At 41.6% G+C, this 17,532-nt stretch overlaps 1 protein-coding gene across 1 annotated transcript; it reads right to left on the minus strand.

Annotated features, from left to right (window-relative positions):
* Positions 1–15,666: 15,666 nt before the first annotated feature.
* Positions 15,667–17,165, minus strand: LOC119520442 (protein PRRC1-like). The gene is given in 2 exon segments (XM_037818305.1): positions 15,667–16,577; positions 16,580–17,165. Coding segments are annotated over 2 exon segments (1,335 nt in total). The 5' UTR covers positions 17,130–17,165; the 3' UTR covers positions 15,667–15,792.
* Between the last annotated feature and the right edge of the window lie 367 nt (positions 17,166–17,532).

A 17,532-nucleotide genomic window follows, 5' to 3' on the forward strand; every position in this document is an offset into this window, starting at 1 on the left:
AAAATTGTTTCTGGTGATGAACACACAACTGTATCATGGTGCTGTGAATAATTGATGGTACACTGTGGATGACCGTAGGGTGTGTGGATATATCTCAATAAAACAGTATTTTAAAAAAAGTAAAGGAACAATGGGGGAGGAGGGGAATGGGATGTTTTGGATGTTCTTTTTTATTTTAATTTTTATTTTACTTTTTTGGAGTAATGAAAATGTTCTGAGTTTGATTGTGATAATGAAAGCACAACTAGATGACGATACTGTCAACAGATTGAACACTTTGGATGATTGTATGTGATGTGATTGTATCTCAATAAAATTGCATTTGAAAAAAGTAAAAAAAAACAGAAACAAAAACCATGGGGCTAGCATACAAGTACCTCCGGAGGCTGCTGTTTTCGCTGCTAATAGCATCATCCTTCAGGGATAGAGTTAGGTGGGGCGTGGAGCCGACATTCATCTCTGTAAATTCTTGCGGAGAAACCCGGCCCTTTCCCCTTCCCTCCATCCTCCTCTCCGGGTGGAGAAGGGTCCACGGACCTGGTCTCCAAGGCCTCCTCCTGCGCTGGTTCAGGCTCAGCCTCCAGCCAGCAACAGTGTCAAGCCCCAGTGTAATTACACTGTGTTGTTTATAATGTACTTTTTTAAACTTTTCATTCTGAAATACATTCCAACTTACGAGACAGTTACAAAAATAATGCAAACCCCATACAGAGAACTCCAACATACCCCAGATACTCAGATCCACCCATTTTAACTTTTTGCCACATTTACTGTCTCATTCTATCTTTCTATCCATCTGCCTATTTTCTGAACTCTCGAGTGTAGGTTGTACACATCATGCTCCTTTAACTTTTTTTTTTTTAATTAAATTCAGTTTTATTGAAATACATTCACACACCATACAATCATCCATGATATACAATCCACTGTCCACAGTATGATCACATAGTTATGCGTTCATCACCACAATCTGTCTCTGAACATTTTCCTTACATCAGAAAGAATCACAACAAGAATAAAAAATAAAAGTGAAAAAAGAACACCCAAATCATCCCCCCATCCCACCCCATTTGTCCTTTAGTTTTTATCCCCATTCCTCCACTCATCCATACACTAGATAAAGGGGGTGTGATCCACAAGGTCTTCACAATCACACTGTCACCCCTTGTAATCTACATTATTATATAATTGTCTTCAGGAGTCCAGACTGCTGGGTTGGAGTCTGGTAGTTTCAGGTATTTACTTCTAGCTATTCCAATGTATTAAAACCTAAGAGGTGTTATCTATATAGTGCATAAGAATGTCCACCAGAGTGACCTCTCGACTCCATTTGGAATCTCTCAGCCACTGAAACTATTTCGTCTCATTTTGCACCCCCTTTGGTCAAGAAGGTACTCTCAGTCCCATGATGCCGGGTCCACATTCATCCCTGGGAGTCATACTCTGCGTTGCCAGGGAGATTTACACCCCTGGGAGTCGGGTCCCGCGTAGGGGGGAGGGCAGCGAGTTCACCTGCCGAGATGGCTCAGTTAGAGAGAGAGAGGGCCACATCTGAGCAACAAAGAGGTACTCAGGGGGAGACTCTTAGGCACCATTACATACCACTTTAGACTCTCCTTTGTGGTAATGGATGCTCCTTTAACTCTTAATACTGCCATGTACATTTCCTAAGAACAAGGACGTTCACTTCTGTAACCACGTTAAATGCAGTCTGCAATTTCAAGCAGTTTAACGTTGATATAAAGCCGACTGTCTATATTCCAGGTTTTTTGTATGTCCCAATAATGTCCCTTTGAGCCTGTTTTCCTCCCTTACTAGTTCCCATCCAGGATCACTTAATACATTTGTCATCATCTCTTTAGTTGCTCTTTCTCCCTCTCCTTCTTTTAATTGTAGGAATATAATATACATTTTTTTATTTTTTTTAACTTTCAAAGTATGGTTTAAGGAATAGTTATACAGAAAATGTCAAAGTATGATATGGGTTACAGTTCTACAATTTGAGTTATTTCCTTCTAGCTGTTCTAATACACCAGAGACTAAAAAAGAAGTGTCCATGTGTTTCAGCAGTCACAGTCATTTGAAAAATCCTATCTGGTTTGTTTCATCTCCTTCCTCACATTTAATCATCCCCCCAATCTTCAGAGATATTTGGGCAGTGTCCATTCTAACTTCTTCAGTTTGGATAGGAGTGTTGGCATTAGGCAGTAGAGGATGCAGCTGGTTGATGTTCTTGGAGAGACTCTCATCTCTGAGTATCAGGGCTTATCTGATATAGGAAAAATCTGAAAAATAAACTTAGTGACTGAAAACTTTTGTAGAATCATATATATAGGCCTGGGCATTCTTTTTTTTTTTTTAATTAAGATTTATTCACACACCATACAGTCATCCAAAGTGTACAGTCAGCTGTTCACAGAACCATCATACAGTTGTGCATTCATCACCCCAATCTATTTTTTTTAACATTTTCCTTGTACCAGAAAAAGTGCAATTAAAAATAAAAAAGTAAGAGTAAAAACAGAACACCCAAATTGCCCTCCCCGCCCTATTTTTCCTTTAGTTTTTTTGCCTCCGTTTTTCTACTCACTGGATAAAGGGAGTGTGATCCACAAGGTTTTCACAATCACCCTGTCACCCCTTCTAAGCCACATTGTTATACAGTCGTCTTCAAGATTCAAGGCTACGGGACTATTATTTGATATTTTCAGGTATTTACTTCTAGCTATTCCAATGCATTAAAACCTAAAAAGGGTTATCTATATGGTGCATAAGAATGTCCACCAGAGTGACCTCTCAACTTCATTTGAAATCTCTCAGCCACTGAAGCTTCATTTCATTTCGCATCCCTCTTTTGGTCAAGAAGATGTTCTCAATCCCATGATGTCAGGTCCAGATTCATCTTTGGGAGTCATATTCTGCATTGCCAGGAGATTTACACCCCTGGGAGTCAGGTCCCACATAGAGGGGAGGGCAGTGAGTTCACCTGCCAAGGTGGCTTAGCTAGAGAGAGAGGCCACATCTGAGCAACAAAGAGGCACTCAGGGGGAGACTCTTGGGCACAATCATAAGCAGGGTTAGCCTCTCCTTTGCAATAATGAGTTTCATAAGGGCAAGCCCCAAGACAGAGGGCTTGACACACCAGAACATCAGCAACCACCAGGTGAGGAAGTCCTTTTTAAATTACCTTCCACTTAATACAAAAGATACTAGTTTTCCATTTATCGTAATGGGATATTTTGTGTTTTTTTTCCCATACCAATTTTAAGTTAATGACTTTTTAGTCAGCTGGTAACAGCACCAGGACACAACCAACACCAGCGAGTATAAGGAGAAAGTTCTCGGCTGCCTTCGACGTGAGAGCAATTGTGACTGCCACTTGTGAATATGGGATTTTACATCTGATTTAAAGTTTTTTGTTTTCTGTTCGAATCCCTGCTTGTTTCTCTATAGTTACAACCCAAGAGAAGGTAGTTGTCTGAGGGAAACTGGTGGTGGAAGCTGCTTCAGAGCTGATTTGGGGTTTGGGGGGGGCAGAGGGGGCAGAGGGGGGCACCTGGACACGTGTGCGGCGGGCCGTGAACAGCAGGGGGCGCCAGAGCCTCCTCTCCTGCCTCACCTTTGCTCACCTGTTCTGCTCCCCTGTCCCTTCGCCCGGATCCGGATCCGGGGTGGATCTGGAAACCATTTGTGGGAAATGTTAGGCTGAACTCGCTTCCTTTGGAATAAAAGCCCGATTGTCATGACTAGATTTTTCCTGGGAATTGAAGGGGCTTTTCTAGCCTCAGGGTTTGTGGGGCTTTTTGGGGATAATGGGCTAGTATTTAACTCAAGTCCCAGCTTTATTGTCCATCTGTCATCACTCAAGGCTCTGTAAGGCAGGTGAGGCCTGTTCCTTAAATATTGATTGATTTTTTTCCCCCTTTTTGTGTTGTGGCAAAATTCACATAACATAAAATCAACCATTTAAAATGAACAGATCACTATATAGATATCCCTTTTTAGGTTTTAGTGTATTGGAATAGCTAGAAGGAAATACCTGAAACTATCAAACTCCAATCCAGTAGCCTTGACTCTTGAAGACGATTGTATAGCAATGTAGCTTACAAGGGGTGACAGTGTGATTGTGAAAACCTTGTGGATCACACTCCCTTTAACCAGTGTATGGATGGATGAGTAGAAAAATGGGGACAAAAATTAAATGAAAAATAGGGTGGGATGGGGGGAATGATTTGGGTGTTCTTTTTTATTTTTATTTTTTATTCTGATTCTGATTCTTTCTGGTGTAAGGAAAGTGTTCTAAAATCGATTGGGATGATAAATGCACAGCTGTAGGATGGTACTGTGAATAGTTGATTGTACACCATGGATGATTGTATGGTATGTGAATACATCTCAATAAAATGGAATTTTAAAAATACTACTGTACAAAAACAATAATGAACACAAAACTTTGGTAGTGTTCATTGATTATCCTAGTGAACTGGTTTCTAAATTGAATTTATGTGTTTTTTATAAATGACTGATTCAATTTGATTGTTTTCATGGAAGGCTAACCATTTTTCCCCTAAAGATTTTTTTCTCCAAATTATACATATAATGAAGAATATTGTTCATTATGCCAAATTTCCAAACAATCATTTCTAACATATATGGAAGTGATTTCCTCAAGGTAGAAAAAAATGTGTTTCTAAATATGCTGTGTTACAATTATTGAAAACTAATTTTACATAGGCAAAAAAAAAATGAACAAATCACTGGCATTTAATACAATCCAAATGTTGTGCCACCACCACCTCTATCTAGTTCCAAACCATTCTCATCACCCCAAAAGGAAAACCCAGACCCACCAGCAGCCACTCCCACACCCTTTCCCCAGCTCCCTGGGAAAACTCTAGCCTACTTTCCATCTCCGTGGATTTGCTGAGTCTGGATTTTTCCTGTAAATGGACTCACAAAATATTTGCCCTTCTTTGCCTGGTTTCTTTCGCTGAGCATAACATCTTCAAGGTTCATCACTGTTGTAGGATGGATCAGAACTGTATTCCTTTTTTATGATTAATATTCCATTGTGTGAGTATAATGCATTTGATTCATCCATTCTTCTATTGAGGGACTCTTAGGTTGTTTCCACCTTTTGGTGATTGTAAAAAGTGCTGCTGTGAGTATACATGTAAAGGTTTTTGTCTGAACACCTGTTTTCAATTTGGGGGGGTGGGTGGGTTGTGAATGCCCAGGAATGTAAAGGTTCTATGTTGAACTTTTTGAGGAACCACCAAACTGTTTTCCACAGTGGCTATACCATTCTACATCCTGCCCCTGCCAAGCAATGCACACGAGTTCCAATTTCTCCCCATCCTTGCCAACATTTGTTATTTCCTGTTTTTATTTTACTTTTTTTAATATAGTCATCCTGGTGAGTGTGAAGTGGCTGACTGATTTTTTTCTCATTTTTTAAATTGTAGGATATAACATATAAAAGTGATAACTTTTCAAGTGCAATCTAACAAGGAGTTAGAAAGCAAATTTCAAAGAATATTATAGTTTACAATTCCACAGTTATTTCTTTATTATGAAATATAATGTATACAAAAAGGTAATATCTTTCAAAGTATGATTTAACAAGTAGATATATAGGAAATTTCCGAAGTTATTATGAGTTTTAGTTCCATAGTTTCTGTAATTTCCTTATTGTGAAATCTAACATATATACAAAAAGGTATGGCTTTCAAATTACAATTTAACAAGTAGCTATAGAACAAGTTTCAAAGGATGCTATAGGTTACAGTTCCACCATTTCAATTCTTTCCTTCTTGCTGTTCTAATACCCTAGCAACTAAGAAAAACCAAATTATATAAAGATACAGTATTCATAATCCTTTGTTAAATTCCATCTTGTCTGTGGCTACCCCTTCCTCTAGTTTAATCACTTTCCCGATCTTCAGGGATGTCTAGGCAGTGACCCCCCTAACCTGTTCATGTTGAAAAGGGGTGTCGACTTTATGAGCAAAGGGGACACATCTGGTTGATGTTCTTGACGAGGTGGTTGCCTCTGGGTTTGGGGACTTAGCTGGCACAGGAGCTCTCTGAAGGACTGAAGTTCAACAATCAGGCAAACTGATTTTTAAGAGTGTATTTACTAAGGGCTAGAATTATAAGGTCCAAGACCCTTGTGCTTACAAATAGGGTTTTAGTTATTAATTCACGACAAATGAGTACACTGAATCCTCGTGAGGGAAAATTAGCATTTGAATAATTTCAGTGTTCCCATGGCAACGTGAGTGAAGATGGAACTCTTTTTCGTTCTTTATTTCCCAGTCACTCTCCCTCATCCTTTTTGAGTGAAATGATCTCAGGTCATTTTGGTGAATCCAGACCAACCTGGTCAAAGACAAATTGACCCAAAATCAGATATAAAAAAAAAAAAAAACAATCCACCCCTGTGGTACTTCGGACCCTCATACAACGTCCTCCTTAGATCACCGCCTGCCTCCAAGGGCTGGGAGAACCAGCCTATAATGAAGGGGGAGATTGCAGGGGAGCCCAGCTTGGGGGTCGGGGAAGGCCTCAGGATAAATAGGGGTGTCCTAGGCAGTGGGAACGTGTGTGTGAAGACACACCGGGTCATGTGACCTTGGGTCCAGGGACGGAGCTGCACTTGACTTGAGAGGCAGCTGGGGTGGGTCACACGTGTTCACACCCAGCTCTGAGCGCCTCAGAGCATTTCCGGAATGTTCCCTGCCTCAGCCTCCAGTTCTCGGCCTCAGGGCCTTCGCTCCTGCTGTTCCCCCATCTGGAGCCCCCCACTCCACCCCAAGGCCAAGTTTCAAACTCCCCTCCCACTTCACTTGCTTGTCACTAAGACCCACCTTGCATCCTTCCGTTGGATATTAATATATAGGAAACGCCATGTCCCCGGGAAGGCCACTGTGTGCCGTGGAAGAAACTGAGCCAGGGAGGAGTGTGGCAGGAGACGATGGCGGAGTTTTGGGAAAGACAAAGGAAAGGCTGCTCCCTTTGGGTTCTGGCATCCTAGCTCCACAGGGACGTAGCCCTGAGCTGCAGGCCTAGGCTGAGCCTTACTCCCTCGTTACCTCCTTTAGTCCTCAGCGGGTTCCGAGGGGCAGGCTCTTGCTGTCCCCTTGTCCCCATTTTGCAGGCAAACCCAGCAGCCTGCTTGGGGCCCGAGCTCCTAACCATTGCACCTCCCTGCCTCAGCCAGGGCCAGTCCATTTGTTCACATCTGTGGGACACATCACCTTCCCGACTTCCTGGTTAGTTAGTGACTGCCTGGGTTTTGCTGGGCTTCCATGACAAATACCACAGACTGGTTTGGGCTTCAACAACGGGAAATTGATTAACTCACAGGTTCGGAAGCTAGACGTCCAAAATTGAGGTCTTGATTTCTTCTTAAAGACTGTGGCACTCTGGCTGGCCAGCCATCCTTGGGTTCCTTGGCTTTCCCATCACTTGGCGATGTCCTCTCCTTTCTCTTCCGGGTGCCTGCTGACTTTTGCCTCTTCCTCATGACTTTTTCTCTCTCTGTCTGAATTTCATTCTGCTTAGAAAGGACGCTAGAAATCTGGGTTAAGGCCCAACCTCAGTCAGCTGGGCCACACCTTAACTAAAGTAACATCTCCAAGAGATCATATTTACAAGGGTCCAGCCCCCCAGGAATATGAATCAAGACCAAGAACATGTCTAAATTGGGGTCCCTAATTCAACCCACCACAGTCACCTAAGAGGACACAAGGCCAGGGAGAGAGACACCTCGTCAGGTGACCTGAGTTCCGATGAGCCCATGTGTCTTAGCCTCAAAACAACAACAAAAAAAACCCCACAAACAATCAAAACACCACCGCAACCCAAAACTCATTCTGTCTTGTTCAAAAAGCATTTTAGGCAACTAATCGTCAGCATATGCCACATTGGAGGAAAAACCCAAAATGGCCCTTTTCCCTGTGGCCCTCACGCTTACCTACGAGGCAGCCCAGATCACCTAGCGGTCACCAAAGTCCTCGCCAAGGCCCAGAAACCCCTCCTGGCTCATCAGCCACTACTTCTTCCCCGTTGCCCAGGCCACCCCGGCCACACTCGCTGCCTGGCTCTTCTCAAACGCAATCACACCAGGCATCGTCCCACCTCAGGGCCTTTGCACATGCTCTTTGTTCCACACGAAAGCGCCTTTCCCAGATGCCTGCCTGGCTCCATCCCTTCATTCTCACCAGGGATGCGTCTCTCTTGTTCACTACCACCTCCTCTCTGCTGCCTGGGATACAGCTCAGGCTCAGATGTTATTTGCAGTTCCATGAATGAACTTTCATCCTGCACTGTCTGATTTGCTGTGAATATGAAATCCCACCCGCTCATTGAGCAATGATTAGCACCTGTGGGATGCCAAGCATTGGATCCAGCCATAGATTATTCTCTAGGCTTCCAGCTCTCATAATGTCTTGTTCCCCCCACCAAGGGTGAGACTCCTAAATGTCCCTTCTCTGGAGGCTGTAGTTTGAAGGCCACTCCACATGGGCACACTGTTGGTGGAACAGCCTTTTGCAGGCCCAATTTCAGGCCCTTGCTCCCGAAACTTGCTTTGAGAGGCTGCCTTGGAAAACAGTCAGGGCTCGCGATGAGGCTTTCTGCGCTTTAAAAATCATTAGCTTGATCTACAGAGAAGAGAATTGCTCAGACAGAGATTAAAAAATGTACCAGCGTCTTGTACCTTGGTCCCTGGGTGACTGTGAGCTTGAAGGATGGAAGTGACACCGATAGGGTATAGGGACGCCATGGAGACAGCGGACCTGGTCCCTGTGTGACCACGTTGTTGGGGAATGAAGGTGACATTGCTAAGGGACAGTGTCACGGTGGAGACAGTTGAGGCTGAGCCCTGGGCAACCCAGTGCTTGGGGGGATGGAGGTGACATTGAGAGGGCACCGTGTTGCCTTGGAGACAGTGGACCTGGTCCCTGTGTGACCATATTCTTGGGGGATGAGGGTGACATTACTAGGGAACCCTGTAACTATGGAAACAGCAGCCTGACCATGTGCTTGAAGTGACACTGATGGGGGACAGTGTCGCCATGGAGACGGCTGGGCCTCGTTTTACCAGCTGCAATCAGGCCAGCCATTTTCCTGGCAAAGAGAGTGTGAAGAAATTAATTTCCCAGCAGCTCCTGGGACACAGGACTGCTACAAAGTCTGCGTTATTTTGTGTTTCTGCTGATGGATCAGCAATTAATCTCCTGAAACCACCACAAAACCAGAAGAAGCAAAATCACCGGAAGCGACGTCAGGAATCTTCCCGTCGACCGCCACGTTGAAGGTTCTGCTCCCAATCAATAGCAGGATAAAACAGAAATGTTTGTGCCATTCACTTTAAACATAAATGCAAAAGCAAAAATAAAAAAACAATATATAACAAAGCAAAGAACAACAACACTACCAAAAGGAAACCCACCTTGAAAGTTCATATTTGATCAAGAAAGAAACCTAGAGGGGCTGCACAGTGTTTGCAGCTCTGAAATCTCTCGACTTCATCTGAAAACAACTGGGAATTTGGGCATATGCTTTTGGAAGAAAACTGCAAGTCTCACCCTAGAGGAGTTTTACAAAAGCCGCCACAAAATATCAGGATGATGGAACCGCGGAAAATGGAGTCATCTGAGAGTCGCCTACGGGGAGCTGAAGCCAAGACTGCGTGGTCATCTGGGCTTGAGCTGGCTGTCCTGCTCCCCGCACACCCTGCTCCAACCGAACCTGGCTTCTCCAAGGGGGCTTTCAGAGCAAAGCCTGATGTGCAGATCCTGGATCTCAGCTCACAGTCCTTCGCTTCTGTCTTGTGCTATTTGTGCTCTGCAACTTCTGGATGTCACGCAGCTTTGGAGAACACCTGGCTGGATATCTTCTCTCTGCACACTTGGGCGCCCCCTTCTTCTTTCTCGCACTTGCAGCCTTTATTTTTTTAGCATGGCCCCGGGTGGCACGTCATGGGCAGGAAATAATTAAAGAGCTGGGACAGAGCAAAGCCAGCCCCCAAACTATGCGACGTCCAGCCCCAGGCCCGCCTGATCATGCTTTTGGGAGTGAAAGGTTCACGGGAGCGTAGAGGATGGGCAGAAGGAGGAGATGTGCTTCATTCAGCGGGGAGGTGGGCTGAATACAAAGTCGGCGGCCTCCTCCCCGCAACCTCACACCCACGGGTGTCTGCAGAGAGGCCACCATTAGGTTGCTGGGGCAGCACTGGGAGATGTTGCACTGAAACGGCTCCTGAAAGGGAAACAACTTCTATTTTAAATGGTTAGCTGGTTAAATAGAGATCCTAGGAAACCTGTGTCTGTCTGTCTGCCTATCTATCATCTATCTATATATCTATCGATCGATCTATCGACCTGTCTATCTGTCTCATTGTTCTGGTTTGCTAATGCCGCCATTATGCAAAATACCAGAAATGGATTGGCTTTTATAAAGGGGGTTTATTTGGTTACAAAGTTACAGTCTTAAGCCATAAAGTGTCCAAGGTAACACATCAGCAATTGGGTGCCTTCACTGGAGGATGGCCAATGGCGCCCTGAAAACCTTTGTTGGCTGGGAAGGTATGTAGCTGGCATCTGCTTGCTCCCTGGTTGCATTTCAAAATGGTGTTCTCCAAAATGTCAACGTCAGCTTTCAACAGCTGTCTTTAAAATGTCTTTCTCAGCTGCAGCTCTGAAGTCCTTCTGTTTCTGAGCTTTTATAGGGGTCCAGTAATTAAATCCAGACCCAGGCTGAATGGGTGGGGCCACACCTCCATGGAAATAATCCAATCAGAATTATCACCTGCAGTTGGGTAGGTCACATCTTCATGGAAACAACACAATCCAAAGTTTCCAACCTAATCAAGACTAAATATATCTGCCCCCACAAGATTGCATCAAAGAACATGGGGTTTTGGGGGACATAATACATCCAAACAGGCACACTCATCTATAGATTTGCCATTTCTATCTATTTTCTAAACAATCGAGAATCGGTTGTATATACATCATGCTCTTTGAACACATAATACTTCCATGTACATTTCCTAAGAATGGGATATTCACTTCTGTAACCACCTTAAATGCAGTTACCAAGTTCTAGAAAATTAACATTGATGTAAAATCTCTATTCCAATTTTTTTCCTTATTAGAGAAGTTGTGGATATGCATAAAATACAGGATTCCCATATACCACCCTTTTATTAACACCTTGCATTGCCGTGAAACATCTGTTTCCATCAATGAAAGCACATTTTTATAATTGTACTATTAATATAGTCCTTGGTTTAACTTAGGGTTCACTGTGTAGTGTGGTTCCATGGAATTTTTTTTTTAATGTTTATTCTGTTACCATATCTACAAGCTAACATTTCCCCTTTTAATCATGATCAGATAAATATTTCATTGCTATTTATCACATTCACAATGTTGTGCTATTATCACCACCATCCATTATGAAAACATTTCCATCATTCCAAATAGGAGCCCTGTATATTCCAATTTTTTCTTATGTCCCAATAATGTCCTTCAGGGATTTTTCTCCTCCATTCTTAGATCCATTCTGGGATCATGGATTGCATTTAATTGTCATTGTCTCTGCAGTTGCTCTTTTATTTTTTAATTGTGGAAACATACATGCAACATAAACCTCCCTATGGCAACCCCCCTCCAAGACACACTTTTCGGGGGGATTCGTCATGTTCGTATTGTTGTGCTACCCTCACCACCACCCATGACCAGAACTTTCCCATCACCCCAAAAAGAAACCCCAATCATTGTGCATTAACTCCCCCCTCTTCCTGGCACCCTGTACTCTATTTTCCATCTCTTATGAATTTGCATATTCTAGTTATTTCATATAAGTGGGATCATACAATGTCTGTCCTTTTGTGTCTGACTCAATTCACTCAACATGATGTCTTCAAGGTTCATCCATGTTGTCACAGGAATCAGAACCTCATTCCTTTGTACGGCTCAGTAATATCCTGTTGAATGTATATCCCATATTTTCTTTATCCATTCACCAGCTGATGGATATTTGGGTTCTTCTACCTCTTGGCTGTTGTGAAAAATTCTGCAGTGAACACATATCTGTTGGAGTCCCTGCTTTAAATTCTTTTGAGTGTATACCTGGAAGTGGGATTGCTGGGTCTTAGGGTAATTCTATGTTTAACTTACTGAGAAACTGCCGGACTGTTTTCCACAGTGGCTGTACCATTTTACATGTGCCACCACCAATGCACAAGGGTGCCTGTTTCTCCGCATTCTTGCCAGCACTTGTTATTTCCCTTTTTAAAATAATAGCCATTCTAGTGGGTGTGAGGTGGTATCTCATTGTGGTTTTGATTTGCATTTCCCTAATGACTAATGATGTTGAACATCTTTTCATGTGCTCACTGGGCGTATCTCCTTTGGAGAAATGTTTGTTCAATTCCTTTGCCCATTTTAAAATTGGGTTGTTTGTCTTTTTGTTGTTCTTAACTTTAATATCCTACAAGCACCCAAGCCTGACAATTCCCACTAAATAATATATATATATATATATATTTTTTTTAAGTCAAAGTATTATTTATTTATGATATATTTACATACTTACAAAAATTGGTTGTATCCAATAGATCATCCTGCATAGTATCTTAAAAATGAAATATTCTAAGAACAAAAATCCAAGTATCTTAATAATTTATGTATAACCCAACATCTTTTAGAACATAAAATATCAGTTTGGCTTCACAGAACAAAAATTCCTATTTAGAATTTTTTCTAGGCAAGAAACAGAATTAATTCAACATATTTAAGTGATTTGGTTGAACCCTGAGTATACTAATAATTTGTATATTTTTGAAATTTACCTAATACACTTTCATCTGTACTCTTCTATACTTATACTTAGTATTATGCTATCTTTTTGTCTATTCATCCATATCAATTTTCTACCTCATTATAATCCACAGGAGAAAAAGGAACAAAGAAAAGGAAAGCAATAATAACAAGAGACTCAGAAGGAAATTTTTTTACTAGCATTGCCTAAAGCTTTTCTAACTTCAGAAGTTGTGGCACAGCTTGAGGTAAGCCCAGGGTTACTTCAAAACTTAATCGGAGAGTCTTGAGCTGAATGCTGACTCCTTCAGCCAACTGAGATTATTGTTAAATTACTCTTTCTGCATTCTTCCTGTTCTTTTTCACATTACTTAAGTAAACCAAAAAAAGTGTATTAACTTATAAAATAAGTAGTTCCTAGAACTCCTCAGGAAAAAAAATTATTGCAAAAATGACCAAAATAATAATGGTAAATAACTGTGATAATACCTGCAGGTTTTCTTAAGAAGCTTAAGGGAGGAGAAAGGTAATAGGAACCACCTCCACCCACCCAAATGTCTGGGAGTTATGAGGAAAGGGGCAGGACAAGAAAAAAACAGGAAGAGCTGGATGATTGATTGGTCCTTAGATCTGATGATCAGCGTATCTCATCCCTAAATCCCATCTCTAAACAACTGGCTATAGCTGCTGTTAGAGATAATGAATTACTTTTCTTGCTCTTTTATAATCTTAGTCTCCAGTACAAATAAGTCTAAGGATGAAAACAGAAACAAAGGGTTGGGAAAGCTGAGCATGTAGAGTCAGTCATGCTCTGATGACTTTCAAAGATCACAGAAACAAAGGGTTGGGAAAGCTGAGCATGGAGAGTCAGTCATGCTCTGATGACTTTCAAAGATCACTCTGGGCCAAAAAAAGAATCGGAGAGGCCAGAACCAGATCATGCATTTATTTCTTCCATTTGCCCTTCTGCAATCCTCCTCGCCCACTCATACTGTTCCAAAGTGCTGAAGGCTTACCAGCTTACCAGGTGCAGGAAAATTAGCTGGCTTTCACCAAGCCATGGAATAATCCTGCCACGGCTATTTGGGGATTCTGGGATAATCAGTATCTACCTGGAAGTTAATGTTAGTGATTCTATGAAAACAACACTCAAAAACATCAAATAATAAGATATTTGAGACTTGGTAAAAATAAAAAGAAAATAAAAAGATCCTATTTCTAGGATCTTAAATATTTCTTCTAATTGGGGGAAAGTAGCAGAAATATTTTAAGTACTGACAGACTTTCCTTCAGTCCCTAATGAAAGACTATTGTGCTTGCCATCAGGCCAATGCCATATGAAATACTGTTAGAAAAGGGTAGCGTTTAATTTACTTTCACAGGTGATTTCAATGTTTCTAACTTACAACTTTTTTAACAAAGGTTAAATGCAGGTGGTAGAGAACAAAGAGGAAAACATAGACGAAATGTTCCATAAATACCAATAAAGAAGTGATCTGTCCCTATTACCCCTGGACAAAGGGGCATCACAATTGACTACATCTCTTTTCTGTCTCTTATCACTTTCAATGAAATGAGGTCTTAATTTGCCTGAGTAATCATTATGCAGTGTTTGGAAATTAACGTATATCATAGATGGAAAATTAATACTTCTTTTCATCCTCAGGTAAAAAGAGCAGAAATCAAATAACTACATGAAATAATATTCTCCATACAAAACAAACCTTACATGTAAAGACAGTGTACGGTAAAAGCAATGACACCTTTTGAAAACTACCAGGAATTGTGCTAACCCTTTTAAAAGCATCTTAAGAATTATATAGAAGAAATAATAATTACATTACATTTATACAAGAAACTACCTTCAAGATTTATTTGAACTTGCATAAACAGAGTTCAAGAGTATAAGAAAAAGCATTTAATTTTGGTTTATATAAATCAAAAATTGGTAAAATATATTATTTGGGGGGAAAAGCTTTCACTAAACATAAAGGACAAAATAAATGAGATCAAATAAAATAGTTTCTTTGAAAACAGCCATAAAAAGTAAAGGTAGAATGGCAAAAAGTTAGGAAAGTAGTATTCAAGGCAAACTAAATAAGAAGCAACCTTAATTAAAATAAGAGGCATTCAATTACGTGAATAACAACAAAATTATTACTGTCAAAAATGCCCCTATTATAGTTTGGAGAATATGAGTAGAAGCAAAAACAATGGCTGTTTTCAAAGTTTATACTTCTAAGTACTGAATAATATATAAAACAACATGAATACTTCTGACAATATATACTTGAATCATTTGCCACTGAGTTGTCACACAGAAATGAACAAACAAAATGTTCATTGTACGAATCTGTGAAATGCCAAAATGACTTTTTTTAAAAAGTGGAAATTTTCAGATTATATGTATACACGAGGACAAAAAAGAAAATGAACAATTCAAATATTTTGGCCCATTTGTTTAAAATATGCATAGAAATGTGCAACATCTCCCTATGAGTAGTTCTGTTAAGGTAAACTGTTGAGCTTCAAAGGCTGACAGAGAAGAGATTGATCATGAATTGTAAGAAACAGTGCTTTTAAAGAATATTCAGTAAACATTTTTTAATTAACTATGTCTTCTTCAAAAAAACAAAATAATCAAATCTATCATTAACTCAAATGCACATGAACTTCCACCTTATAAATGTGATATATCAAATTGTGCCATAAATATATTTATATATATTTTTTGAGAACTACGGTACATGAAATTTTATATGATCATAAAAAGGATCTGTTTCTTTTCATCTACTGCAATGACACCACGCTTTTTTAGAAAAGGAAAATAGTAGACTCGGGAAAATTATAAAAACTGCAGGATTCAATAAAGCTATTCAATTTAAAGAAGGTGTAATCTCTTTTTTAACAACAAGCTAAAAAGAGAGGAAAAGTCTCTGTATCCTAGGTAAGTCTTCTCTCACATGGTCCTAGGTGGTAGACGCTGTTTATACATTCCTGCTACTGCTTTGGCTGCACTGTAGATCATCTGTCGACGAGACATGCCAGTAAAGGCCATGTGCCAATCAGTCCGGCTGACATTTAACAAACTCTTTTCCAGGACTTCACCCACTGTTACCAAAAGGCCTGACCATCTTAGACTGTAGTCCTGGGGAGTTAGACTTTGAGCCTGTTGTACAAATTCCAACGGCACTGGTGTGGCTTGTGTAAATGTTTCTAGATGAATGCCATGGACAGGATCTTCAACTATCAAACAACCAATGTCAAGCCATTTGTCAGGCAGCAATTCTGCAATGAAGTTTTCTACTGACACAGCAGTCTGTTTTTGATGGATCACTCCAGCTCGATGCAAGCTATCTATCCGTTCCTGGGCTCCTTTTAATCCAGCTGCATAGCCCACTGGCTGTGGGGCAATATTGGACTGTCCAGCTTCCCCTATAACCACAGCTAAGCCAAAGACTTCCTGGAAGGCATCTCGGACAGCAGCAACCTTTACCTCTTTATTTGAGGTCACTACAATATCTAGTTCACCTCCAGATTTGATATATGGAGCCATGCCAGGGTCCAGCGTTGTAATCATGCTTTCTACCGAATGTTTTGTTTTATCAAGCACAGATTTCACCATAGGATTCCCAGCCACACCCTTAATAAAACCCCAGATTCCACCAGGAGACGCTTCATCCTGATTATTACCAATCCTAGGATCTTCTTGTTCCTCTGGGAAAGTAATGGCTGATGTGGTTCAGTTCCCTGTGCCAGAGATGTCAAACTGGCTCGCTGAGTCATAGGAGTTGGCAAAACACCTGTTACTGCAGGTGCAGAAAATGATGGCATCAGGGGTGTCTGGGGAGCTCTTCCTGCATGACCCCTTGTAATGTCGTAAGTTGAACCAACAGAAAATCCCGATGTGGGAGGACCCGAAGAGGGAGCTGATAAAAGAGTGCTTGGGGCAGAAGTTGAAGGTGGGAACTGGGATAAAGGAGGACTACTGAAGGCAGCAGCAGTTGATGGAGCAGCAGAAGGTGGGACAGAAGTAACAAGAGGTGGAGCAGAAGGAACTGGAGGAGGAGGCACAAAAGATAACGGTACTGATGGCCTCACGGGAGGAAGGGATGGCTGAGGGGTGGAGTATGAGTGTGGTGGTAAGGAATGCACAGAGGACACATTTGGAGGAGAGAAAGAACTGGTTGCAGCTAAAGGAACTGGAGTAGAGGCCATAGCAGCAGAAGCCAGTCCTGCCGGATTTGGTGGAGGAGTCCCAGGTGGTGTCCTCTCTATTCCACTCTTTTCCATCATTTTCCTTCAATTCCTTTAATTCAAAAGGCTGAGGTCCCGAGACAGTGCCGGCATGGCAGGTGAAAGTGGGGCACCGGGAAGTTGGGGTGTAAAACTACCGCTCCTAGAAGGAAGTTGCAGTCAAGGGCTCGCCGCCGCGCGCCCCCGCTGCCAGGATGGCTGCCAGCGGCACCAATATATGTATTTTTAACTTTTTATTTTGAAATAATTTCGAACTTACAGGACAATTGCAAAAATAGTACAGACCCCATAGAGAGAGCTCCAACATCTCCCTGCACCCCCACGCACCCACATCCACCAATTTTAACATTGCACCACATTTGCTGTATTATTCTATTCGTCTGTCCATCTGTCAATCCGTCTCTCCACCCATCTGTCCACTTATCAATCCATTTTCTGAACA

Source organism: Choloepus didactylus, chromosome 25, assembly GCF_015220235.1.
Source record: "Choloepus didactylus isolate mChoDid1 chromosome 25, mChoDid1.pri, whole genome shotgun sequence".
Lineage (NCBI taxonomy): Eukaryota > Metazoa > Chordata > Mammalia > Pilosa > Megalonychidae > Choloepus > Choloepus didactylus.